This window comes from Parasteatoda tepidariorum, chromosome 1 (assembly GCF_982258835.1).
Source record: "Parasteatoda tepidariorum strain Cologne lab strain chromosome 1, Ptep-v5.0, whole genome shotgun sequence".
NCBI classification, from domain to species: Eukaryota; Metazoa; Arthropoda; class Arachnida; order Araneae; family Theridiidae; genus Parasteatoda; species Parasteatoda tepidariorum.
Genome location: NC_141755.1, coordinates 64,519,875 through 64,540,902, shown reverse-complemented (window position 1 = coordinate 64,540,902; position 21,028 = coordinate 64,519,875). Strand labels below are relative to the sequence as shown.

The following is a 21,028-nucleotide window of genomic DNA, read 5'->3' as shown; positions in this document are numbered from 1 at the left end:
GGGCATTTCGAATTCAGTTGATTCTTAGCGTATGGACTCCTTCGTGGAGCTTTTTTTTTCACTTCCCTCCTCAATTGAGGAAAGGGTTTCGGATTTTACATGGCGTCTAACACCGCCATTGATGGACTCCTTCACGGCCATTTTTTTGCTTTGTTATAGCGCTGAATTATTTTTAAAGAAAATTCCAAAAATATCTGCAGCTGTTCCTTTTTGAAGATGTTCTGCTTGAACCTTTTCCAGCAGTTTTTTTTTTTTTTGATTTATTGCTCTTCACCATGATGCACGAGCATGCTGATTGTGATGGTCGACACCTACCGTGGTATGTGGATTTGCTGACACCGAGTTAGGGAACCCACAGATCGTATCCGTTTTTTTGCAAGATGCCTTTTCTGATGGTTCAGTCTTCCGCTCCAGCTACCCAATAGTACCCATATTCTTGATGCTGTGCCTCTTATGATAATATTAAGAGGTTGTGATAAAGAGTCTTAGAAATCTTCAATAAAACAAAAATATCAGTGCAAAAACTGGACTCCTTCATTCAGACTAGTGGTTTTATTTTTCCTAGGTGAGAGATAACTTCTATGGAGAAGAGGTATGTCTTTTTTTGTAGAATGTATTCGTTTCTTGGATTTTTAAAAATTGATTTCCTTCTGGGTTGCAAATTGCAGCACAACGCTAAATATGTACACCTATATTGTTTTACCCGGCCATAATCCTTTTTTTTGTTTTTTTTTTTAATTTTTTTATCACTTGTCTGTTCATCATTTATTAATACCCAGCAGTTACCGGTACAGTAGTAAATTCATCTATAGTACTGATATGAATTCGCGTAATAGTTGTTTATGCATATTGGCTCAAATTTATAGTCAGCGTCATCATTGCTAATTCTAAAAATGGCGCAGAACGTGAAAAAGAATAAAAACCACACTTTCGTAAAATTAAAAAAAGTTTGCAATCTAATTTATTAATGTTTAAGATGTTATTCGAATTTTACATTATCTGAGTTAATTGAAATTTGCGAAAATTGAGATTTATTAATTGATGTTAATAATTTTTATTTGGGTATTAGCTATGCGTCTATCTAATTTGGTGATTTTTAAAAAGTTTCAACTTTTCAGCTATGTGTGTGTTTTAAGCTTTTTTTTTTTTAGCTATATATTCTTTCCAAAGCCCACATCATTCCTTACGGTATATATAGTATGACATATATAGTATGATATATATAGTATATCATGGTATATTCAGTATAACATTACAGCTTTGCTTTGAGTGCAAGACACTAAAAGAGTTACTTTTTGTATTTCACTTGGCGAAAGAGCTTCGAAAAGTATTGTTTCATTACCTTAAGTGTAGTTCGTCAAACTTTATTCATTTTTTAGCATTTGGTGAAACCGAAGCGAAATAGACAACTTTTTTATACATATCATTTCATAACCAAGAGAAATAAGTGCATAAAAAACAATTTAGCTTGCTTCACGTGTGCTATTTCAGGTGCCTTTCGTGTTCGAACCCTGTGCAATAAAAAAGGCATATTTTAAGTGCCTTGCACTTGATTTAATGCGGTGGCTTTAAAATATATTTATATTTTTATCGTGTAGAGTTATCTAGGCTAGAGAGCAGATAAAAAATATTTTATAAGTTATTAAACTTTTTTAAAACATCGCTAATTTGTATTTTTCAAAATAGATGAAAATTATCAAAATCACTGCCGTATTCTGGGTTTTGCAATTTTCATTTTTATACCAGGAAATGCAGCATGAGAGTAAGTTTTTAAATAAAAAAATTAGACCGCAAAAGCTTTTCATTTTCCACATTGACGTTTTGCGCCATGTTAAAAGCAAGCGTATAGACAGCTCGGAGACACAATATCACGTAGACACAATTTGTAATCTGCATCTCAAGAAGAAGACGATCGCTGATACACAGAAACGTAACCTATGACCTCAAAGCCAGCTGATTGTTTATTAAAAAAAAGATAAGGGGATTAAGTTGAGCTAAATTTCAGTAAGATTGTTAATCAACATGAAGTCAATTAAATACAACGTCGTATCGCACATCGAATTCGTTTAAATATAATTCTTTCTCGTCTGCATTTTTTACCAAACTAAGATTTATTATTTGTTTATGTCTTTTATTGTAACCATGATATATTTTTGTTTTGTGTACCTGGCAACTTCGACGCATAATTAGTTTGTTTATGTTCCACATGGCTTCATGCCTGTCTTTGTGTTAAGTAAGAAATGTATAGTAAAAGAATTGAAATCTTTGTGAAATTATATAGAATGTGTCACTAAGAGAATTGATACGTTCGGGCTTGGCTTACTCGAAATAGGAAGGAAAGTACAGTTGCTAACGTAAGCAAATGTCGTTTCACCAACGAATCAGAATCAAAATACCCACATTACTTCACTTGCAGGTATCCCATTGTAATAGTGTATTTGAATAATGGGTGTAAATCTATAAATAAATTTAAATTTATTTCACTTAGAATTAACATTTCAGAAATGTTTGAAAAATAAAGAATACACGTCCTGCCTTTAATTCTTTTCTGAAACTTTCCGATTGATAGAATTTATATTTCTTAGCATTCAATAAGATTTACGAAATTTGTCAAAAAGTAATATTGTTTAGTTAATCAATGCTAAATAATGTCTTTCCCAGAAAAATTCAATTTTTTTTCTTCAAAAATGTCACATGGAGCATGCTTTCACTAAGATCTTCAATTTATTAAACAATTCCAGAAATATATATATATATAAGTTCAAAATGAAGGTAAAACAAAGGAAAGTTATAGGCGTATGAAAAAGGGGGGGGGGAATAATAAAAAAACTTAACTAATATATATATATATATTGCAACAAAACCATATATATATTTTTCTAAAACTTTTAAAAATAATCATTTATTTGAATATTTAATGATGAATGTAAAGATTAATAGATTATTTTTTTATCAAAAATAATGACGATTGATTAGATATTGTAAATCATTCCTTTTGATATCTCATATCTAGGAAGAGAATCGCCCTTTCTCATAATTGGTTGAATTTGAAACAAGTGATAATATAATTTTTTTACAGTTGTTTCTTTTTCTTCTCAACTTTTTCAATGTTAATAAAAATTTAATTCCTATCGAATTCGTCATTTTTTTGTTACTCCTTAAATTATTAGGTGAACGAGAATGGCCAGCATAAAAGATATCGAAGTGAGTTCTATTAATTACTCCCATTTATGTATTCGTTCATCTTTCTTATTTGTTCATTAATACTTGTAATATTTGTGGATATTTTCAAAATATAAGGGGAAACGGAAAGTTATGTCGTTTCGGTGCATTTGATATTTGTTATCGAGATTTTATTTTTAATCAATAATGTATTCACCATCGTTAGCAACAACCCTTTACTGCCGGATCTAAATTTAATCGAAATGGATCGGAAAAAAGGAATTGGTTTTTAAGACTAGAGAATATTTAATGGGCCGGAACGACATTACTTTCCAACCCCCCTTGTGCACCAAGAATACTTGAACAGTTCATATCCCATGACTTCAGAACATTTTAAGTGCTCAAATAAAATTCCAAAGTATTCAAATTAATTTATAGCATGTTTTCAGTAAATGTATATTGAGTTGAAATTAGAATTTTAAAAATAACTTATGTGTAGTACCTTTTTCAGATACAACGAAAATGCTATAGTCCCAACCTTCTTTTCTTCTTATTAACTGCAGTTAAATCACTCTTTAATCGAAAATTACTATTTATATTTCATCTGATAATTAAATTATCTAGTTAATTAAAACTCTATCTTGTTGTGAAAATTGCTTAATATGTAATATATTGCGAAGCTTATCTAATATGTATTCAAAAATCACTTTGGTTTTAAAAATCAAACATTTTAATAATGTCTAAGAATTTTTTACTTTTACTGTAATTATTGTATTTATTTTTTTCTGCTTAGTTGGCAAAATTGTTGTCATGACTTTCTGTATGTACAGTTTTTTAATAAACTAATCAGTTTAACCCTTTAACGATTGATTAATTTTCAAGAAAACGGTCATAAAAGTGCCTATTTTTTTATCCCTGAAAATTGATTAGTGCTGACATCTAGTTTAAAATTAACTAACTATCTACAATGAATAACCTGCATGCTTTTTTTTATGTTTTAAAATGAAACATCATGCCATTTTATAAAGATAGACACCAATTTCAGACCGGTCCGATAACTAGTTATTTTGTTATTAATAGTTAAAATCGCTCGATTAGCCCCACTCCCTAAACCACGGCTAGGTTTCCCATCCGCTCTGTTGACGTCAAAGTATAGTACAACCACGACTCCCATCATGTTTCGAAACGGGGAAAGCATATGCCGCGCCGAGTATAAATTCTGAAAAATGGCTCCAAGCAAAAACTACAAGTGTTGCATTGTACCATAGGCAATAGTTCTACGTTAAACACGCCAAATAAATTATTTTTTAGTGTACCAAAAGGAGAAAAAAGACAAATTTGGGGTAAAGCCATCAAACGCGATGAAAAAAAATACTCGCAAATTGTCTGCAACTACTGCGTTATACCACCTAAGTTCTAGGACAGGGGTGGGGAAACTACGGCCCGCGGGCCAACTGCGGCCCGGCGGAAGATTTTATCCGGCCCGCGGACAGAGTTTTAACTAGCCGATCAGTGGCGAATATATCTACTTTGTTTAAAACTATTTTTGTTGATTTCTTTTTTAACAAAGTACTGATGACCTTTTCACTTTCTCTATTTTTGTTCTACAAAACATAAATTAATTAAAATAGTTAGCACAAACAGCTTTAACTATTAAAATGTTGACAGCAAAAGTTCTTTATAGAATAGCTGTAGATTAGCTCCAACTAGTATTTGTCTTTCTCGAGGAGCAGACATATGGAATCTAATATAGTAGGTGAATTGTACTTCACATGAGGCTGACTACGCGTTTTAAGTTCCAACGAACGGATTTTTCTGCCGGCTCGAGCTGTAACATAATTTACTGCGTATGGAAAGGTTGCAAACATGCAACGTCATTGTAAATAATGGTGAAATTATTAAATGTATAAAATGGTTACTGCCTTTTTGAGTTATTTGTAAACATTTTTTATCCCAAAATGGCGACTAAAAATCGCAAAGTTGATGCAGAGTGGCATGCACTCAATGATGAATTGACTTTATTTTATTTCAGAAGTTTTTACTCGGCCCACCAAACTTTTTTTTTCTAGATTTTTGGCCCACGACCAAAAAAGTTTGCCCATCCCTGTTCTAGGAGATGATGATTATACTGTTGCTAAGACCATTTTACAATAACTTACTTAATTATAATTTAATTCTATAAGATTGTTTTTCTGCTTGATAAGCTTCTCTGAATAAATAATTCATTATACAGAATTAAAATGTTTATGAAATGCTGTTCACATCGCTTTCTTTCTTTTTTTATTTTTATTCTTCAAAATGAAAGGATTTTATTCTTAGAACAGTGGTGTACAGGTTCTTTTTTTTAAAAGTTAAAAAATAATTTTATCTGGAAGAAAAAATTATCAAAGTTAAGCATTATTAACATTTCTTCAAAAAAATATTCAGGAAAATATCTTAGAAGTTAATAATAAAAAATGAAATTTTTTTTAATTTACCTAAATTCGAGGCCATATACCATTCATTCCATTCCCTCTAGTTGGGATCAACTCATTAAATAAAAACTTTCAAAACAGTTCAGACTTTTATACATAGACAAATATAAATGAAAATGAATCAGTATAAATAAAGAAAATGGGATTTATTTCAAAAGTTATTGAAAAAAAAAGTAGTTTCGACATTTATTTTTTCATTCCTCAATTTTATTTCATTATGCTGAAAGGTGTCCACAAAAATTTTCTCAAGGGGGAGGATGCAACTGATATACACTACATATATATTTAAACTATTATATATATGATATAAACATGAAAGAAAAACAATTTTTAAAAAACGCAGTTCCAATTAAAACGTCTTTATAACACATTTCTAGATAGGAAGCTTCGGTTTAACTCCTCCCGTTCGCTGAGTTACTATACTTTGACGTCATAAGCAAACCCCGCCTCATTTTGTGTCACGTGAAGTTAGTTTCGTTTTGGGCTAATTTTAAGTTAAGTTTTTTTTAATATTGGGGTCAATTTTTTAAATTCTGAATTGACTTTAGAGAGTTTTAAGATATAGACAATTTAAAATAATCAACATTTTGCGATTACCCAACGCATGCAGGTTCCTCATTACCTTAAAAATATCCTGATACTGCCATCTGGTGTGTAAAATGAGAAATAAAATGTTTTCCGGGCAAAAGAAATGAATTAGTTTTATTCTTTTTGCCACGCTGCTACTGAACACTCCCGCCCGGAAATATTACAGGAGCGAGAAACAGAGGGCGAAACCTCACCCCGTCAGTTTCACGGGAGCGAGAAGGAAGGGGTTAAAAATTTTCATTGTACTTGCTGTATTCTAAAAAGATAAAACATTAATAAAGTGAAGATGTTTTATTTACTAAACTAATTGTTTCAAATTTGTTGTTTTAATGTTCACTTGATTTTTTAAGGGTAAGATCAATTTTTACTTTTCAGTTTTGTATAAACTCTTCTTTTTTTTTAATATAACCTGTCGAATTAAATTGACTAGCAGATTTTTTTTTCCTCTGTTACTCTCCCACTATGTCATGGTAACCCACTGTTAAAATTTCTAAAGAAAATTACGGAATAAAGTACCAGCACTTTGGGTACATAATCCGTAAAATAAATCTTAAAATAAAATTTTGTAGCGTAATTTTTACAGTGATATTTTTATATAATTCGAGTGATTCAGTGATATTATTGTAATTGCTAGTGTAAAAATAACAATATATCAGATTTTTTTTTTATCAGTAGCATGTTCCGGGAAAAATGGATTTTACGGTAAAAAGTACCAGCATTCTGAGTACCGGTACTTTTTACCGTTACTTTATCCACAATTTTTTACATAGCAGAGTTAAACAAAGAGTAACATATGGGAAGAGAAGACTCCCGTAAATTTATTTAAAATTGTTTTTATAAGTATTTCACATTTATTAAACAGAAATAAAATGCACAATTTTTTACTACTCTTAACTAAAAATTATTAAAAAATCTGTACTAAACCAATGTTAAGAATTTTACTAACTAGATCATATATTTGCATTTAGTTAGAGATTATGAGATATCATCATTAAGCAAGGACTTTTTAAATTATTGCAAATCAGCATTTTGACTCCACTTATTAGTGATGTAATAAAAACATTTTCAATTTTATTTCATAAGAATACAAATCAAATTATGCTACTTTGAAATATTTTTTTCTCTCTATCTCAGGAACTTTAGGTTATCGATGTAAATTTTGTTTTGTTCTATATTTGCAAATTACTAATTTTTCTGATTAAATTTCGTTAATTTAAATCTTAATATTTGACAGTATTGTAAGGAATAAGTCTTACAACTTTAATTTATGAAATTTTTATTTAGTATTTCATTGCTTATTAAGATTATTAAGAGAAATATAAGTAGGTACAAAAATTCAGTAATTTGCATTACAAATACTTTAAAAATTTAGCTCCACTGAAAGCCTTACCCCCTGATATTTTTTTAAAATTTTGTTACCAACTATATATAAAGGTTTTTTCCCCTATGTAATTTCACAAAAAGCAATTTCAGTGATTTACAGTACTTTTAATTTGAAAAAAGCGTATGTTATCAAACATTTCGAATATACGGTAGAAAATTTAATAAATTTTTCCATAATAGTAACAAAGATGAAATAGTTTTATCTTTCAAAGTAATAACAATAATAATATTGAAAAACAATTAATGTTACATGTTAGTAACGTAATGTTAAGTGCTTAAAAATGCGAAGTTTTCGGTTTCAGGTTTATTATATTTTTATATAAACATTTTTGAACTTTGGTAACAGAAGGGGAAATACACTGTAAAAAATCCGCAACAGATAAGTGTAAAAGGAATCCGCTGTCAGGGTCCCGGAACATTTATACCTAAACATGTTACATTTGCATTCTGTTGTGAACATTCGTATTCTTGGTCATGGATTGCGCCTCTCCAGCACAAGAAACGCACCATCGGCCTTAAATACGCTTGCAGGCTTGCTTGCATTAGCAAGTGACATTAGAAATAACACAACATTCCCTTCAACACATGAAGAGTTTCCAGTTACCCACACTCCCCAATACGTGACCATGCTGCTCAGGCACTATCGGTTCAAAAACAAAATTGGTGTAATTAATCTTATCATATTTTTGTTTTTATTTTTAAATTTTATCTACATTTTTAAATTACGTTTGTAAGCGAAACTATAACAAAGATTAGATGTGTATTTATTCTGATGAAAAAGTTATTAAAAAAAATAGTAGGAAAATATTATAGTTCTGCTGTATTTTTATTTTAATGAAAACGTGAGATATCACACTTATTACCCTCTTACTTTACCTTGTCTCAACTAAGTATCACAATTTAACGAACCTTCTCCCTAACGTTTAAAACTGACATCATTTAAGGACCAATCCTTTGTTCATACCTTATTCTATTTGTATTCATATTTTTAGATTAGCTCATACCTTATCTATATATTATTTTGTACCTTTATGGCCTCTCATTTGTTTCATATATTATTTGTGTATTACTTCTCATCTCACGAACCTTCTCCGTCCCTTTTAAAACTAACATCGTTCATGGTCATTTCTTAGTTCATAACTTATTCTATTAATATTCGCATTTTTATATTTGCTCATACCTTATCTATATATTATTTAGTATTTTTGTGTCCTCTTGTTTCATATATTATTTGTGCATTACTTCTTATCTCACGTGTTCTTTAGCATACTACTAATTTCTGTGTAATATTGTTTACATAAGTGCAATTGAGGCTCATTTGTTGCCCATGGGAAAAAAACAAATTCTTTTATTTTCCCGGGACTACGCTAGAATTTTATTTAGAAATGAATTTTATATGTTTTAAGTACGATAATTTTTTTCTTAGAATATATAACAAAAATTCATAAATTTTTGGTAATTTCCATGCATTTCTAATAATAACCAGATTATCCGGTATAATATGTTGACAATTAAGTGTAGATCCTTGTCCAGTATTCCCTACGTTGATGTTGTTGTTTTTTTAATTGTAGCAGAAAAGAATAAAAGGCAAGTTAGAGAACATCAGGAACAAATCAAACTTTTAACTAATTATAAATCATATTGCTTCAAAACATTTATTCATATTTTTTCAGAAATAAAATTAACATATTTCATAAGCATCGAAAACAGGTATAATCACATTCTAGCCAGATAGTGACCATAAACGCCTATATCATATTTCATCTCTCAACCCACTAGATTGCCAAATTGTGGCAAAACTTCTCAGATATGCAATTTTTACAGACTATTGAAGGCATTAGATGGTAAAAGATCATCGTTCGGTATTTCTAACATTGATTTTTTTTTAAGGTTAATACTATGACCCCCTCCCCCCAAAGAAAAAAAAATAAAAATATATATATATATATATATGATAAATGAAGATAAAAACAAGAATAAGGAAAAATTATGGAAGTAAGAAAAAAAGTTGGGGGGGGGGAATAATTAAAAAAATAACAAACAAAACTGATTACAAGAAAAAACAAAAAAAAAAAGGATGAAATTTTATTTAAAAAACCGGAAGAAAAAGAAAGATATAATCTTTTCATCAGCCCACACGATTAAATCCGCAAGAAAGAGTGCTTTCTGATAATGTATCAATATAGCCAAAGCAAAATATATTAATACAATAGTGTGAGGAGCACTCAAAAAAATTTTTTACAAAAATTACAAATTTTACAAAAAAAAATTTTGAGTGCTCCTCACACTATTGTATTAATATATTTTGCTTTGGCTATATTGATACATTATCAGAAAGCACTCTTTCTTGCGGATTTAATCGTGTGGGCTGATGAAAAGATTATATCTTTCTTTTTCTTCCGGTTTTTTAAATAAAATTTCAATCTTTTTTTTTGTAATCAGTTGTTTGTTATTTTTTTAATTATTATTTCCCCCCCCCAACTTTTTTTCTTACGTCTATAATTTTTCCTTGTTTTTATCTTCATTATAATATATATATATATATATATATATATATATATATATATATATATATATATATATATATATATATATGTAAAATGTTGCAGTCGGACCGAGCAGGAAAACAGACACAGGATTTTAATTAAATCAGAGTAACTTTTATTTGAACATTCTTAGTTGAGTGAGAGCGAAAAAGTGATGTTTACTCCATCAGCAAACAGTCTTTCTGGTAGGGAAAATCTTGCAAAAAATCCTAAAATGTCTCTATTTAGGGAAAAGAGGGAAATCTCAGAACTTACAATTGGTTAATGAACTTGCTCGAGTGATTCCCACGGCTTAAAAGGGAAAAAACTGTGATATATAATGCAATAAAAAGAGTGATTCCTTAAATAATTAAAATTATAATCATACTGAATCAAAAGTGAGAAAAAAAATATGATGGTAATACTAAATTTTAATATTATTTAATTTAAACAAATAATATGGTAAACCATTGAATAATAATATCAATAAATTGAAATATTATCAAAATATAAATAGCCATAAATTGTTTGTTTTAATTTCGAGATATGAGCGTGAATGATTAGAAAGCATTCACGTTTAAAAATTTCACCATTAAAAATCAATTAAAAATTTCATCATTAATATCAATCATTAAAAATATCAGAGCACGATTTGTCAAGTAAGTATAATTGATATAAAATGTGTAAAATATTAATCCCCCCAAAGAAGATTTTCATAGCATTCATCTATTTTTGTTCACAAGTTTTCATCACTAAGCACGATCCACTAAAGTTCACACACTGAACACATAGCACCAACAGTTGAGAATTTTGTTAACGGAGGTTGAAAACCATTCAAGGTTTTGTTTTTGAACATATGAGCAGACAGACTATCTGACCTCTGATGACGCATCGCGTTGCACAAACCTATCGTAAAATCATTTTCTTTTTATTATTATTTTATATGATGACATTTCCATCAAGTTGATATACACAAATGGGATTCCGTCAAAGTGCTTCTAGCACTCAAGTGGGGGAGAATCAAACCAGGCAGCGTTGAGATCCACTTCTGTAATAACGGGAACGAAGACGTCAGGCACTGTTAAAATACAGTTGAGACCACTCCAATGGATACTTGAAAGAGAAGTCCCAAAAATCTTCTTTTAATTATTTTTGGCATCAAATTCCTTTAGTCCTGTTTCAAAAGAATAATATGTGTTTCACGAACAATGTCAGTTCAGCAGCAATTTTATGATTCCGCCAATTGTATTTTTATTTTCACTTTTGAATTATATTTTGAAGAAGCATTTTAGCAATTATTATCCTGCGCCCGTTTCATCAGTTCTTAATATCCTGTCGGCTTGTAAAATGTTGCAGTCGGACCGAGCAGGAAAACAGACACAGGATTTTAATTAAATCAGAGTAACTTTTATTTGAACATTCTTAGTTGAGTGAGAGCGAAAAAGTGATGTTTACTCCATCAGCAAACAGTCTTTCTGGTAGGGAAAATCTTGCAAAAAATCCTAAAATGTCTCTATTTAGGGAAAAGAGGGAAATCTCAGAACTTACAATTGGTTAATGAACTTGCTCGAGTGATTCCCACGGCTTAAAAGGGAAAAAAGATCTTTATTTAAATGTATGCATACTTTGGCTAAAAATAGATTTAGAAACAGGATGTGGCTTTTAAAAGTGTGAGAAAGTATTTCAAATAGAATAATTAATTAGTAATAAAGTAGGAGTTGTTTTATAGCAAAGAAACTAACATAAAAAGATTAATAAAAGCTTTTTATGTTACATATATATATATATATATATATATATATATATATATATATATATATATATATATTTGTACATTGTAAGGAACCATACTAATTTATGTTTTAGTAACTTTCCTTTAAAATGATATTATACCGGATGAAATTGTTGTTTTCTATCATTTGCGTAGCTATTTTTGTGTTAATTATCGTGATATTGTTTTCAAGTAGAATACGTCTACTAAGTAATCTATTAATTATTAAATAATCTATTACATAATCCATTACCCTATTAAATAATACATATTTTTATAGGTGTCCGGGAACACAGTAAAGGAAATACAGTTGTATAATAAAGAAATACTGGAATTCAGGAAAAACGGAGGACCTTGCTACGACAGAGAAGTACTTAACAGAATTCGATTTATTTATCCGCTAATGAGAGATGAAATGACCATTCGCAGCGATTACTACGATGAAATAGAAAGAAACTTCGCTAATATACCTACAACAACCACAAACCAGTTTTTACTAAACATTAATACATATTGCAGAAATCTAACGGAACTCATAAAGGTGTTCAGAACGGCAAGTCAAAAACTAGATAATATTTCTATGATAGCTGAATTTGTCAATTTACTTAGTTCATTGGCAAGTTTAGCTAAAAACATCGATATAATTTTTAATAATGAGATATCCAGCAATTTGACAAACCAGGCCTATGACACAAACCCAGTTTTGGGTATAATTTCTCAGGGGCTTTGGAATTGTGTTCCACAATCTATATATGTGAAATTCTTTACATCTATTGGAGAAAGTTTGGGTACGATATGGATTTTGCGAACACTTTCAAAACCCAGCGATAGGTGTAAAGAATCTATGGAAGAAATTAAGAATTATTTTAATAAATCGGAAGAAATGAATGAAGAGGTGAAGTCCCTTTTCTTTGGTGAATGGGATGACAAACTGGTGGCTTCTATTGAAAAGGCTTTGTCTGAGGAGGATATAGGAGTTAAAATGTTCGCATTTTTGTACGTTTCAGCATTAATCGTCAGTCCCTTCATGCTTCAAAGATTTGACTTTTTGAAAAAGATTTTTATATTTAGTACAAGCACATTAGGACAGAAATGGTACAAAAGGTAAGAAATAATGGATTTAAGGTCAAAACTTAGCTGTCAAATCTCCGTTGGACAAAACTTTGTGGCTAAAGCTTCAATAATTCATAAATTTATGGGAATAAAACTTCGTCGAACCATAACTTCGGGTGCTAAACTTCACCAATCCATAAGTTCGCGAGTACGTAACTTCGCCGACCCATAACTTCGCGGGGACAAAACTTCGCTGATCTAAAACTTAAACATTTTTTCAACTCCCTTCTGTATAATAGTTCTTTAACAAAAATTCATTAAGCAACTAGCTGTACCCTGCATGCGTTGCAACTCTTTCAGTTATAATTGTAATTTTGTATTTAAGTGTGTAAATAAGATTTGCGATTATGATTTGAAATGAGAATTTTATTTAATGGTGATAAAAAACGGTGATAGTCTCAGCAGTTAAATCTCTAGGGTATCGTTTGTGCATTATCAAACAGACATGTATGGTGATGCACACGGACCATGAAACATATTTTGGAAGATGATCTGAAATAAGTCTGAATCAATGGCGACATCAGGTATTTCTGCTGATCTGAGATGAACAATTTGGCATGGGGGGATTTTTTCAATAAGCCAAATCGTGTGGCAATCCTCTTTTTTGCCATTCAATAGAATACATCAAACACCGTGACTCTTCAAAAACATGACACTTCACAATGAGATCAAGTATAGAGCTCAATTTTTGTTTTAACTTACGAGCGGTAATATCATGAAGATCCGATGATGTTTTCCTATGTAACAAAAGCTCTTTAGTTTCAGTCCAAGCAGACTTGCATGTGAATGTAATAAATAAATCTGGCTGTCTATATGCCATAGCACCGAATGAAGTCATTTGGAAACACGAATTGTATCGATATATAGTATTTGCCAAATAAATTTTCAATTGCTGACCCGATAACAACGTTGATAATGGCTCGGTTGGCGATGTTAAATCTGTTAGTTTCACTTTTCCACCAAAACAGCAAATTCCAACTGTTTCATTCTTAAATTTGAGAGCACTAAAAACACTCATAAATGATCCATTTTTCCTATGAAGACTTAGATAAAGAATATAATTAGTTATTGGATCATAGTGCAATACACTAAGATTTAAACCAGCATATTGGCGGCGTTTGAATAGAGAAGTGAGTTTTCTATTCTTACTTCGCTTTGTTTTTTGACGTTTCTGATAAACGGGCTTGAGCAACGTATTTTAAATTGGTAACCTGTCTTGCTTGCCGTTGCTCAGATATGTCAGAGGAATGGGCTTGAGAGGTATGTAGTCGATCGATAACCAGTCTTGCTTCCATTTTCACAGATGTTTCAGATTTTGCATTTAATTATGGTCAGAAATGTATTTAACTGTTGAAAAATTATTTGGCATGGCTCGTTATAATCAGGTTTATTCAAGTGCTTTTGAATAAACAATGTTTTTTTTTTTACCGTTTGGAGCGTACAATAATAAATTAGAAGGTCTTCCGACACGTGAGTTTTCACATAGAGTTGCCAGATAGAGCTGTCCGTGGGAGAAGCATAGATTTTTCAAATTCAGATCACATACTTGTAGTGACTGTCCTTCGGCGTTGTTGATGGTCATGGCAAAAGCAAGTCGCACCGGAAACTGCAAACTTTTAAATTCAAATGGCATATCTGTGAGGATCATTGGAGTGCACGGTAGCAGAACATCTTCTCTTTTAAATTTGCCATTTAGAATTTCAGCTTCGAAGATATCGGTCATTTTTCTTTTCACTGAAAGACCCGTACAGTTACAAAATCTGGGTAGGTTGATGTTTCGGAGGAGAATGATACGTACTCCAGTTTTCAATGTTAAAACGTGCGGCGGCATACCAGGCAAGTCAAGTGAATTCAGAAATTCAGCTCGGAAGCTTAAAACCTCGTTTTGATCTATCACAGTTTCGATGGATTTATATGTTCTGGAATTTTATTTAGAATGTGATTATTGATGTCATGTACATCGCTATTTTTTGCTGCTAATACAGCACGTTCGCTGAGCCACTGAAGATTTTTGTAATCTTGCGCGATATTTAGAAAAACATTGTGAAAAAGTTCAATTGTATTTTCCTTTGTGGTGGTCTGCAGGTGTTTTGTCAGTTCTAATAACAACTTTGTAATTATCGGATGGCATTTTGTCAAGGTCAGTTCTGAACAGCCTAATTAACTGACTATGCTGATCGAAAAAATTTTGTAATGTGGCAACAATTTCTTGCTTAGTGCAATTGTTTAACTGACAACATTGATTGACTTAATCATTTGTGTTATCCATGAAATAAATCTTTAGAAATTTATGATCTGCTCCAGGCAATGGCAGAAGTGATCCTGCAAGATGATAAATTTGTCCTTGCACTTTGAATGCTGGCATATAATTCTCGTTCACGATACGTGTAGCATCGAATGAAGTCATTTGGAAACACGAATTGTATTCGCCAAAAATTTTTTCGATTGGTTTGTTTGACCTGTTGATAATGGCTCGGCTGGCGACGTTAAATCTGGTAGCGTCACTTTTCTTCCAGAGCAGCGAATTCCAGCTGCTTCAAAGAAAAACGGGTTTGAGTATGACATTGACAATTTGCCGTTTTACGCAGCATTTAACTTTACTTTAATTAGAGTAGTGAGTAGTTGATTTGTTAACAGTCTTCTTTCCTGTTGCTCAGATGTTTCTAAGGAACGGGCTAAAGCATTCTGTTCTCGATTAGTTTCAAGTCTTTTTCCGGTTGCTCCGAGATGTTTCTTAAACACTCTTTTTGCGTGCTTGAGATGTTGATCTACTAAGAGCGATTCGCTTAGGCTGCATATTTTTGCAAATATTCTCTCTCAAAAACAAAAAAAAATGTAAAAGTTGACAGTGGTAAATGTAAAGTTGGTTGTTCTTAGGCCCCATGTTTTGAAATAACATAGTAAGATTAATTTTGAAATAATTTACATCGGAATTTTTTTTTTATATTATTTAAATTCAAAATATTTCAAATCATTTTATTTTACAACTTTATTGCGTTGACAATTTGCCATTTTACGCAGCATTTAACTTTACTTTAATTTAACATTGCGGCCTAAGACGTTTACATTCCGCAGAAAACAGCAGAGTTTCTTGAAATGATTCAGGTAAATCTATGTAGTTTATGTTATTAATGATTTCAAGAAGACGGGAAAATGACAACATAAAAACCTACTCACCTTGTAAAATTTTTTGAAATAGATTTTGAACCAGAAAGTTGGTTCTTTATCCTGAAATAAGACATGTTCTGATAGGATGGTATTCTAAAAAATCTCTTAACCTAAGATATTAATTGCTGGCTTATAAATTAGTATTAATTGCTTATAAATTAGTAAAAAAAAGTGGCCAGGTAAATGACTGATTTTCATGTGACAAACAAATTACTGACAGAAAAAATTATTTTCAACAAAGATTTTGTAAATGATACCCTCTTCATGTATTCTAGAAATGCTTACAATGGTTGAGATAAAAAAAATTAGATATTGAAAAATTCATGGAAAGTTTTGAACCTAGTTATTATTGGAAATATTGTTTGTGACTAGCCAGGAAAATAACATTTTGAAATTCAATTAAATTTTTTAAATATACAAAATAGTCAATGTTAATGCAAAGTCATTTTAAAATGCTAACAGCAAAGCAATTTATTATTTTTTTTAAGTTCTTTTAGTAGTATAGTATTTAATCTTGGAGCAAAAGACTGTCAATTGTCGTATTTTGTGAGAATCACCCATATACGAGTGCAACTTGTCTGCTCTTAGTTTGAGGCGAGAGGAAGTAAAGTTCTGGAATTCAATTCAATAAATATATCTTTATTTTAACATGTTTTTTCCCTCTTAGGACTGAACAAATATTTATTTATTTACTTTTTTTTCGTTTTGCTACGCTTTATTTTATACTTTACTTTAAATTTTACTTTATACTTCACACTCTACTTTACAATTTGCTTTATATATTACTTGATACTTCACACCTTACATAATATTTCACGTCTTACATAATTCTTCACGCTATACAACTATTTACATTTCATTTTATGTTTTGCTCTGTACCTAATATTCTATTTTTTACTTTATTTTATGCTTCACTTTACTTTTCACTGTACTCCATTATACTAAACTTTTTATTTTGCATTTTACTTTAAGCTTTACTTCCCTCTATTCCCTGTTCCTTCATTTTTTCACTTTATTTTACTAATTATACTCTTTGCGCTTTAATTTAGTTAACATTTTACGCTTAACAATTTTTTATATTCTAAGCTCTACTTCAAACTTTACGCTTCCCTTTATCTTTACTTTACTTTACTCTATACATGACTCTATAATTTGCGCTTTATTTTATTTTAAGCTTTAGGCTTTACTTTACTTTACATTTTACTTGATTTTACTATTTACTTTTAACTTCATTTTACTTCACGTTTTATTTTACTTTACGCTTAATTTTATGCAACGCGCTTTACTTTGCTTTACGGTTTACTTTTGATTTTACTTTATTTTTTTATTTCACACACTCTTTACTTTATATAATATTTTATGTTTTACTTATGCTTCAACTTAACACAGCTCATCACCAACGTTGGCTTTAAGTTCGAAGCATTGAATCAGTAATCCAGTTAAATAATATAAATCAGTTATTAACAATCTATAACGATAACACTTCTGTATAATAGTTTAACTGAGAAAAGATTTTCATTTCCCTTAAAACTTTTATATTTTTAAAACATTTCGACATAAATATTGTACATATGTCCATCGACATATTTGACCTCATATCGAGTTTTACTGTCAGTACTAAATTTACAAAGATAAAATGTAAATGGGAAAAAATAAAGCGTAATTTTTCTAAAGACTTGACGAATATAAGAGGAAAAAGAATAGAATAAAATAATTAAGAAAAATCAAAACCAATTCCACGGTTTTGCATAAAAAGACAAGAAATGAAATATTAAGTTTAACTTATATTAGTTGTTATTGTCTCAGTTAATTTTTTATCTGTTACATTCATTTTATATAAATTTTGCCTTCAAATGTCGGTGAATTTTGAATAAACCACAGGCATTTTATCCGCGTCCTTTAAAAATCTCTCTAAATTTAAAAAAAAAATCGTAAGCCCCACCGCAACCACTGTTTTGAGGGTTCAACTTAACGTTACATTTTGTTAATTACAATAAATTTCGAACAAATTAGAGTTTAAAAGAAACTCGTATTAAATTTATAATCTAAAATGGCTCTTTCAGCATGTCAAATTTCAACTCTGCAGTTGCATTTCAAGCAGCAATAAATCAGTCCACATATTTTTTTCTACAAGTTTAACAGTGGGTAATTTCCGAACAACTACTAATCAAGTGTTATTTTATGTTACGTTAAGGGCAACATCCAAAACATTTGCAGCCCTTGCTTTTTTTAATATAGGCAGTGAAAGTCAATTAAGACTCAAATAAATGCAATAACTACATCACATTTATAAAACACCACATTTAGATTAAACAAATACCTCTAAATTCTCGCCAGTTCGATAACTTCCATTTTCACTCTATTTGGTTAAAGATTATTTTAATATCTGTGTAGTTGTTTATTAGGTGATACACAGTAATTTTTAAAGAAGTTTCTAATTGATGTGAAACCATTTCGTGAAAAAAATTATTTCACGAAATGGTTTCACATCGATTTCCTACCTATAAAGTTAGCTTTGAAAAAAATAGGTTTGACCAAATTTTGAACCTAACATATACTAATTGGCTTGAAGTATCCTCGCATCCAGGGGTACGGATTTGTGTTATAAGGCATCTATTACTATGTTGTTTTCTCTTTTGCATCGAGGACAACGTGCACACATCTGGGAAAATATTCCACCAGTTTTTGATACGTAGCCGTAGGTATTGACTTCCAAGCATTCATTGCTAACTTCATATTATGCTTTCAAATTCATCCCAAGGATGTTCTGTGGGAATTTGATTGAGACTCAATTTTAATCAATACCTGGACTTCTAGTCAGTCCAGTTTCTGAATATCCACTTTGTCAAATCATCTTGACGTGTGAATAGAGAAGTTATACTGCTGAATAAGAAATTGACTTCCCTCGAAGTATTTCAATTGAGTTGGAAGAGCAGTTTTATCCAGAATTCTCATATATATGTTTTCAACCACAGAAATTAAGGGAATTAAGCCAAATCTTAAAACAACAGAACCACTTCTAGGTGATTGCCGGGTACTTTTGATCCTCATTATGTATAAAAACCAGAAAAGTGGACATTCTTTAAAACTTGACTAGTTTTCCTCATTCATTTTTTGTTAACTGGGAAAAGAATTAATGCACTTATATCAAATTGAACAAAATGTATGAATAACCAACATAAGGATAATTAACAAATGCTTTATGGATTACATTATAATAAAACAGTGCGATTTTTTCTTAATTCAAAAAAGTATAATTTTACTAAAACATTCCCATTAAGTAAGCACTGTAGAAACATATAATATTTGTAGACAAAAATGCAAGAAAACTGAATTATTATTTTAAAAAAAAGTCTTCTGGATATTTTATCTGTCTTAAAATGAAAATATCTGGATTACTGCCTCTAATTTACATAAGAGTAAAATTAACTGCGAGGTATTCCAAATGTCTTGTTCTTAATGTAGAGTTTTTAAATCCGTGTCAAGAAATAATCATGTAGATATTTATTCTACAGAGGTTTAAAAATAGCATGTTAAATTCCAATTGATATTCCCTTTTTTCTCTCCTCGATAAACGTGAAAACTTTATCGCTTGGAAGACTCTATCGACTAATTTTGAACTGCAGTGGCTGAAAGATTAAGACACTGAGCAATCGTTGTGAAGCACTAGCATTCGATTTAGGGCTGAAATTCGAAGTCCATTGGTACACAATACTGGTCCATATTAAAACAAACGTGCCTTTGAAATCGAAATTATGGGGTCCATAACTCCCTTGGCCCACAATGGCCATGACTCCCTTGGCCTGTATAGAGGTCAGGGAACTGGCCTTGCTTCGGAAAGGTTCTGGGTTCGAATTCCGGGAAAGGCATTGATGTTCTCTCCTTCTCTGTATTATCTGTTCTTACTGTGGGAGCAACCAGAAAGAGTGGCCAACAAATTTGTCCTTCAGATGCCTTCATGACGAAAGGTCATTCTCCAGGTGGGCATTATATAAAAAAAAATTTCAATATATTAAGGTTAGAAACTTTAAATATCTTGTACATTTAGCACATGCACAAATGTAGTTAAGCTATTAAAAATAATGTTTTTTTTTATTTTCAATAGAAATTTGATTCAAGATCTGTTTCCGAAAATTACCCTCAGAACTGAAGGAATTGATTTAATTGGTGTAAGAGAGCTGTCAAAGTCTTCAGCTTTTATAGATTTTGTCACAGTTTCTGTCATAAATATCCTGGAACCAGGCTCAGAATTAACAATTAAAGATCGGGTACAAGTGAAAACCAAATCTGCTACTCCCTATGCTTATGGAGCACTGGATTGTATTCTAATTTACCTCTCTTGCAGAAAATTTAAGTATGGAGTCAGTAATAAGAATTCCGCATTGCTTAGAAACTTAGCTGAACGTGCTGAATCACGCTTGCGAGAAATAAACAGTTTCATGCTAAGATATGTATCAAGAAGACTAGCTGATTTTTGAAAAAAACTACTCATTCTAAAATTGTCATTGTATATATATATATATATATATATATATATATATATATATATATATATATATATATATATATATATATATATATATATATATATATATATATATATATGTACTGTAATTATTTTTTTTTACTATAGTGGGAATATTTAAAATTATGCTGGTGTTTCATAATGACCATCCTGAATATATACATATTGAGAAGAAAAAGTATGGTCAAAATTCTATGATCCATGGGAACACCAAAACGATATATAATTCTTATCGAAGTGCTTCTGCAATGATTTTGGTAGAATTAGCAATAAAACATGGTTTAATAATGTGTGATAAAATTTTGCAAATGTGGTAAAA

General features: G+C 30.5%; 1 protein-coding gene across 2 annotated transcripts; it reads left to right on the top strand.

The window, feature by feature from the left end:
• On the top strand, nt 1-20,682 carry LOC107440753 (uncharacterized). 2 transcript variants are annotated; one of them, XM_087165511.1, is made up of 3 exons: nt 1-592; nt 12,184-13,007; nt 20,290-20,682. In XM_087165511.1, exons 2-3 carry the CDS (start codon nt 12,307-12,309, stop codon nt 20,660-20,662), a joined length of 1,074 nt encoding a protein of 357 aa, XP_087021637.1. In that variant the 5' UTR covers nt 1-592; nt 12,184-12,306; the 3' UTR covers nt 20,663-20,682. The 2 variants fall into 2 exon arrangements, with proteins under 2 accessions (XP_087021637.1, XP_015909253.1); XM_016053767.3 differs by lacking the exon at nt 1-592 and adding an exon at nt 2,657-3,204.
• Nucleotides 20,683-21,028: the final 346 nt, after the last annotated feature.

Excerpts from the sequence above, each read along its gene's own strand:
- LOC107440753 (XM_016053767.3), top strand. The coding sequence starts at position 3,181 with ATGGCCAGCATAAAAGATATCGAA. Across the intron at positions 3,205-12,183 it reads CCAGCATAAAAGATATCGAA|GTGTCCGGGAACACAGTAAA; the intron begins GTGAGTTCTATT and ends ATATTTTTATAG. Across the intron at positions 13,008-20,289 it reads GGACAGAAATGGTACAAAAG|AAATTTGATTCAAGATCTGT; the intron begins GTAAGAAATAAT and ends TATTTTCAATAG.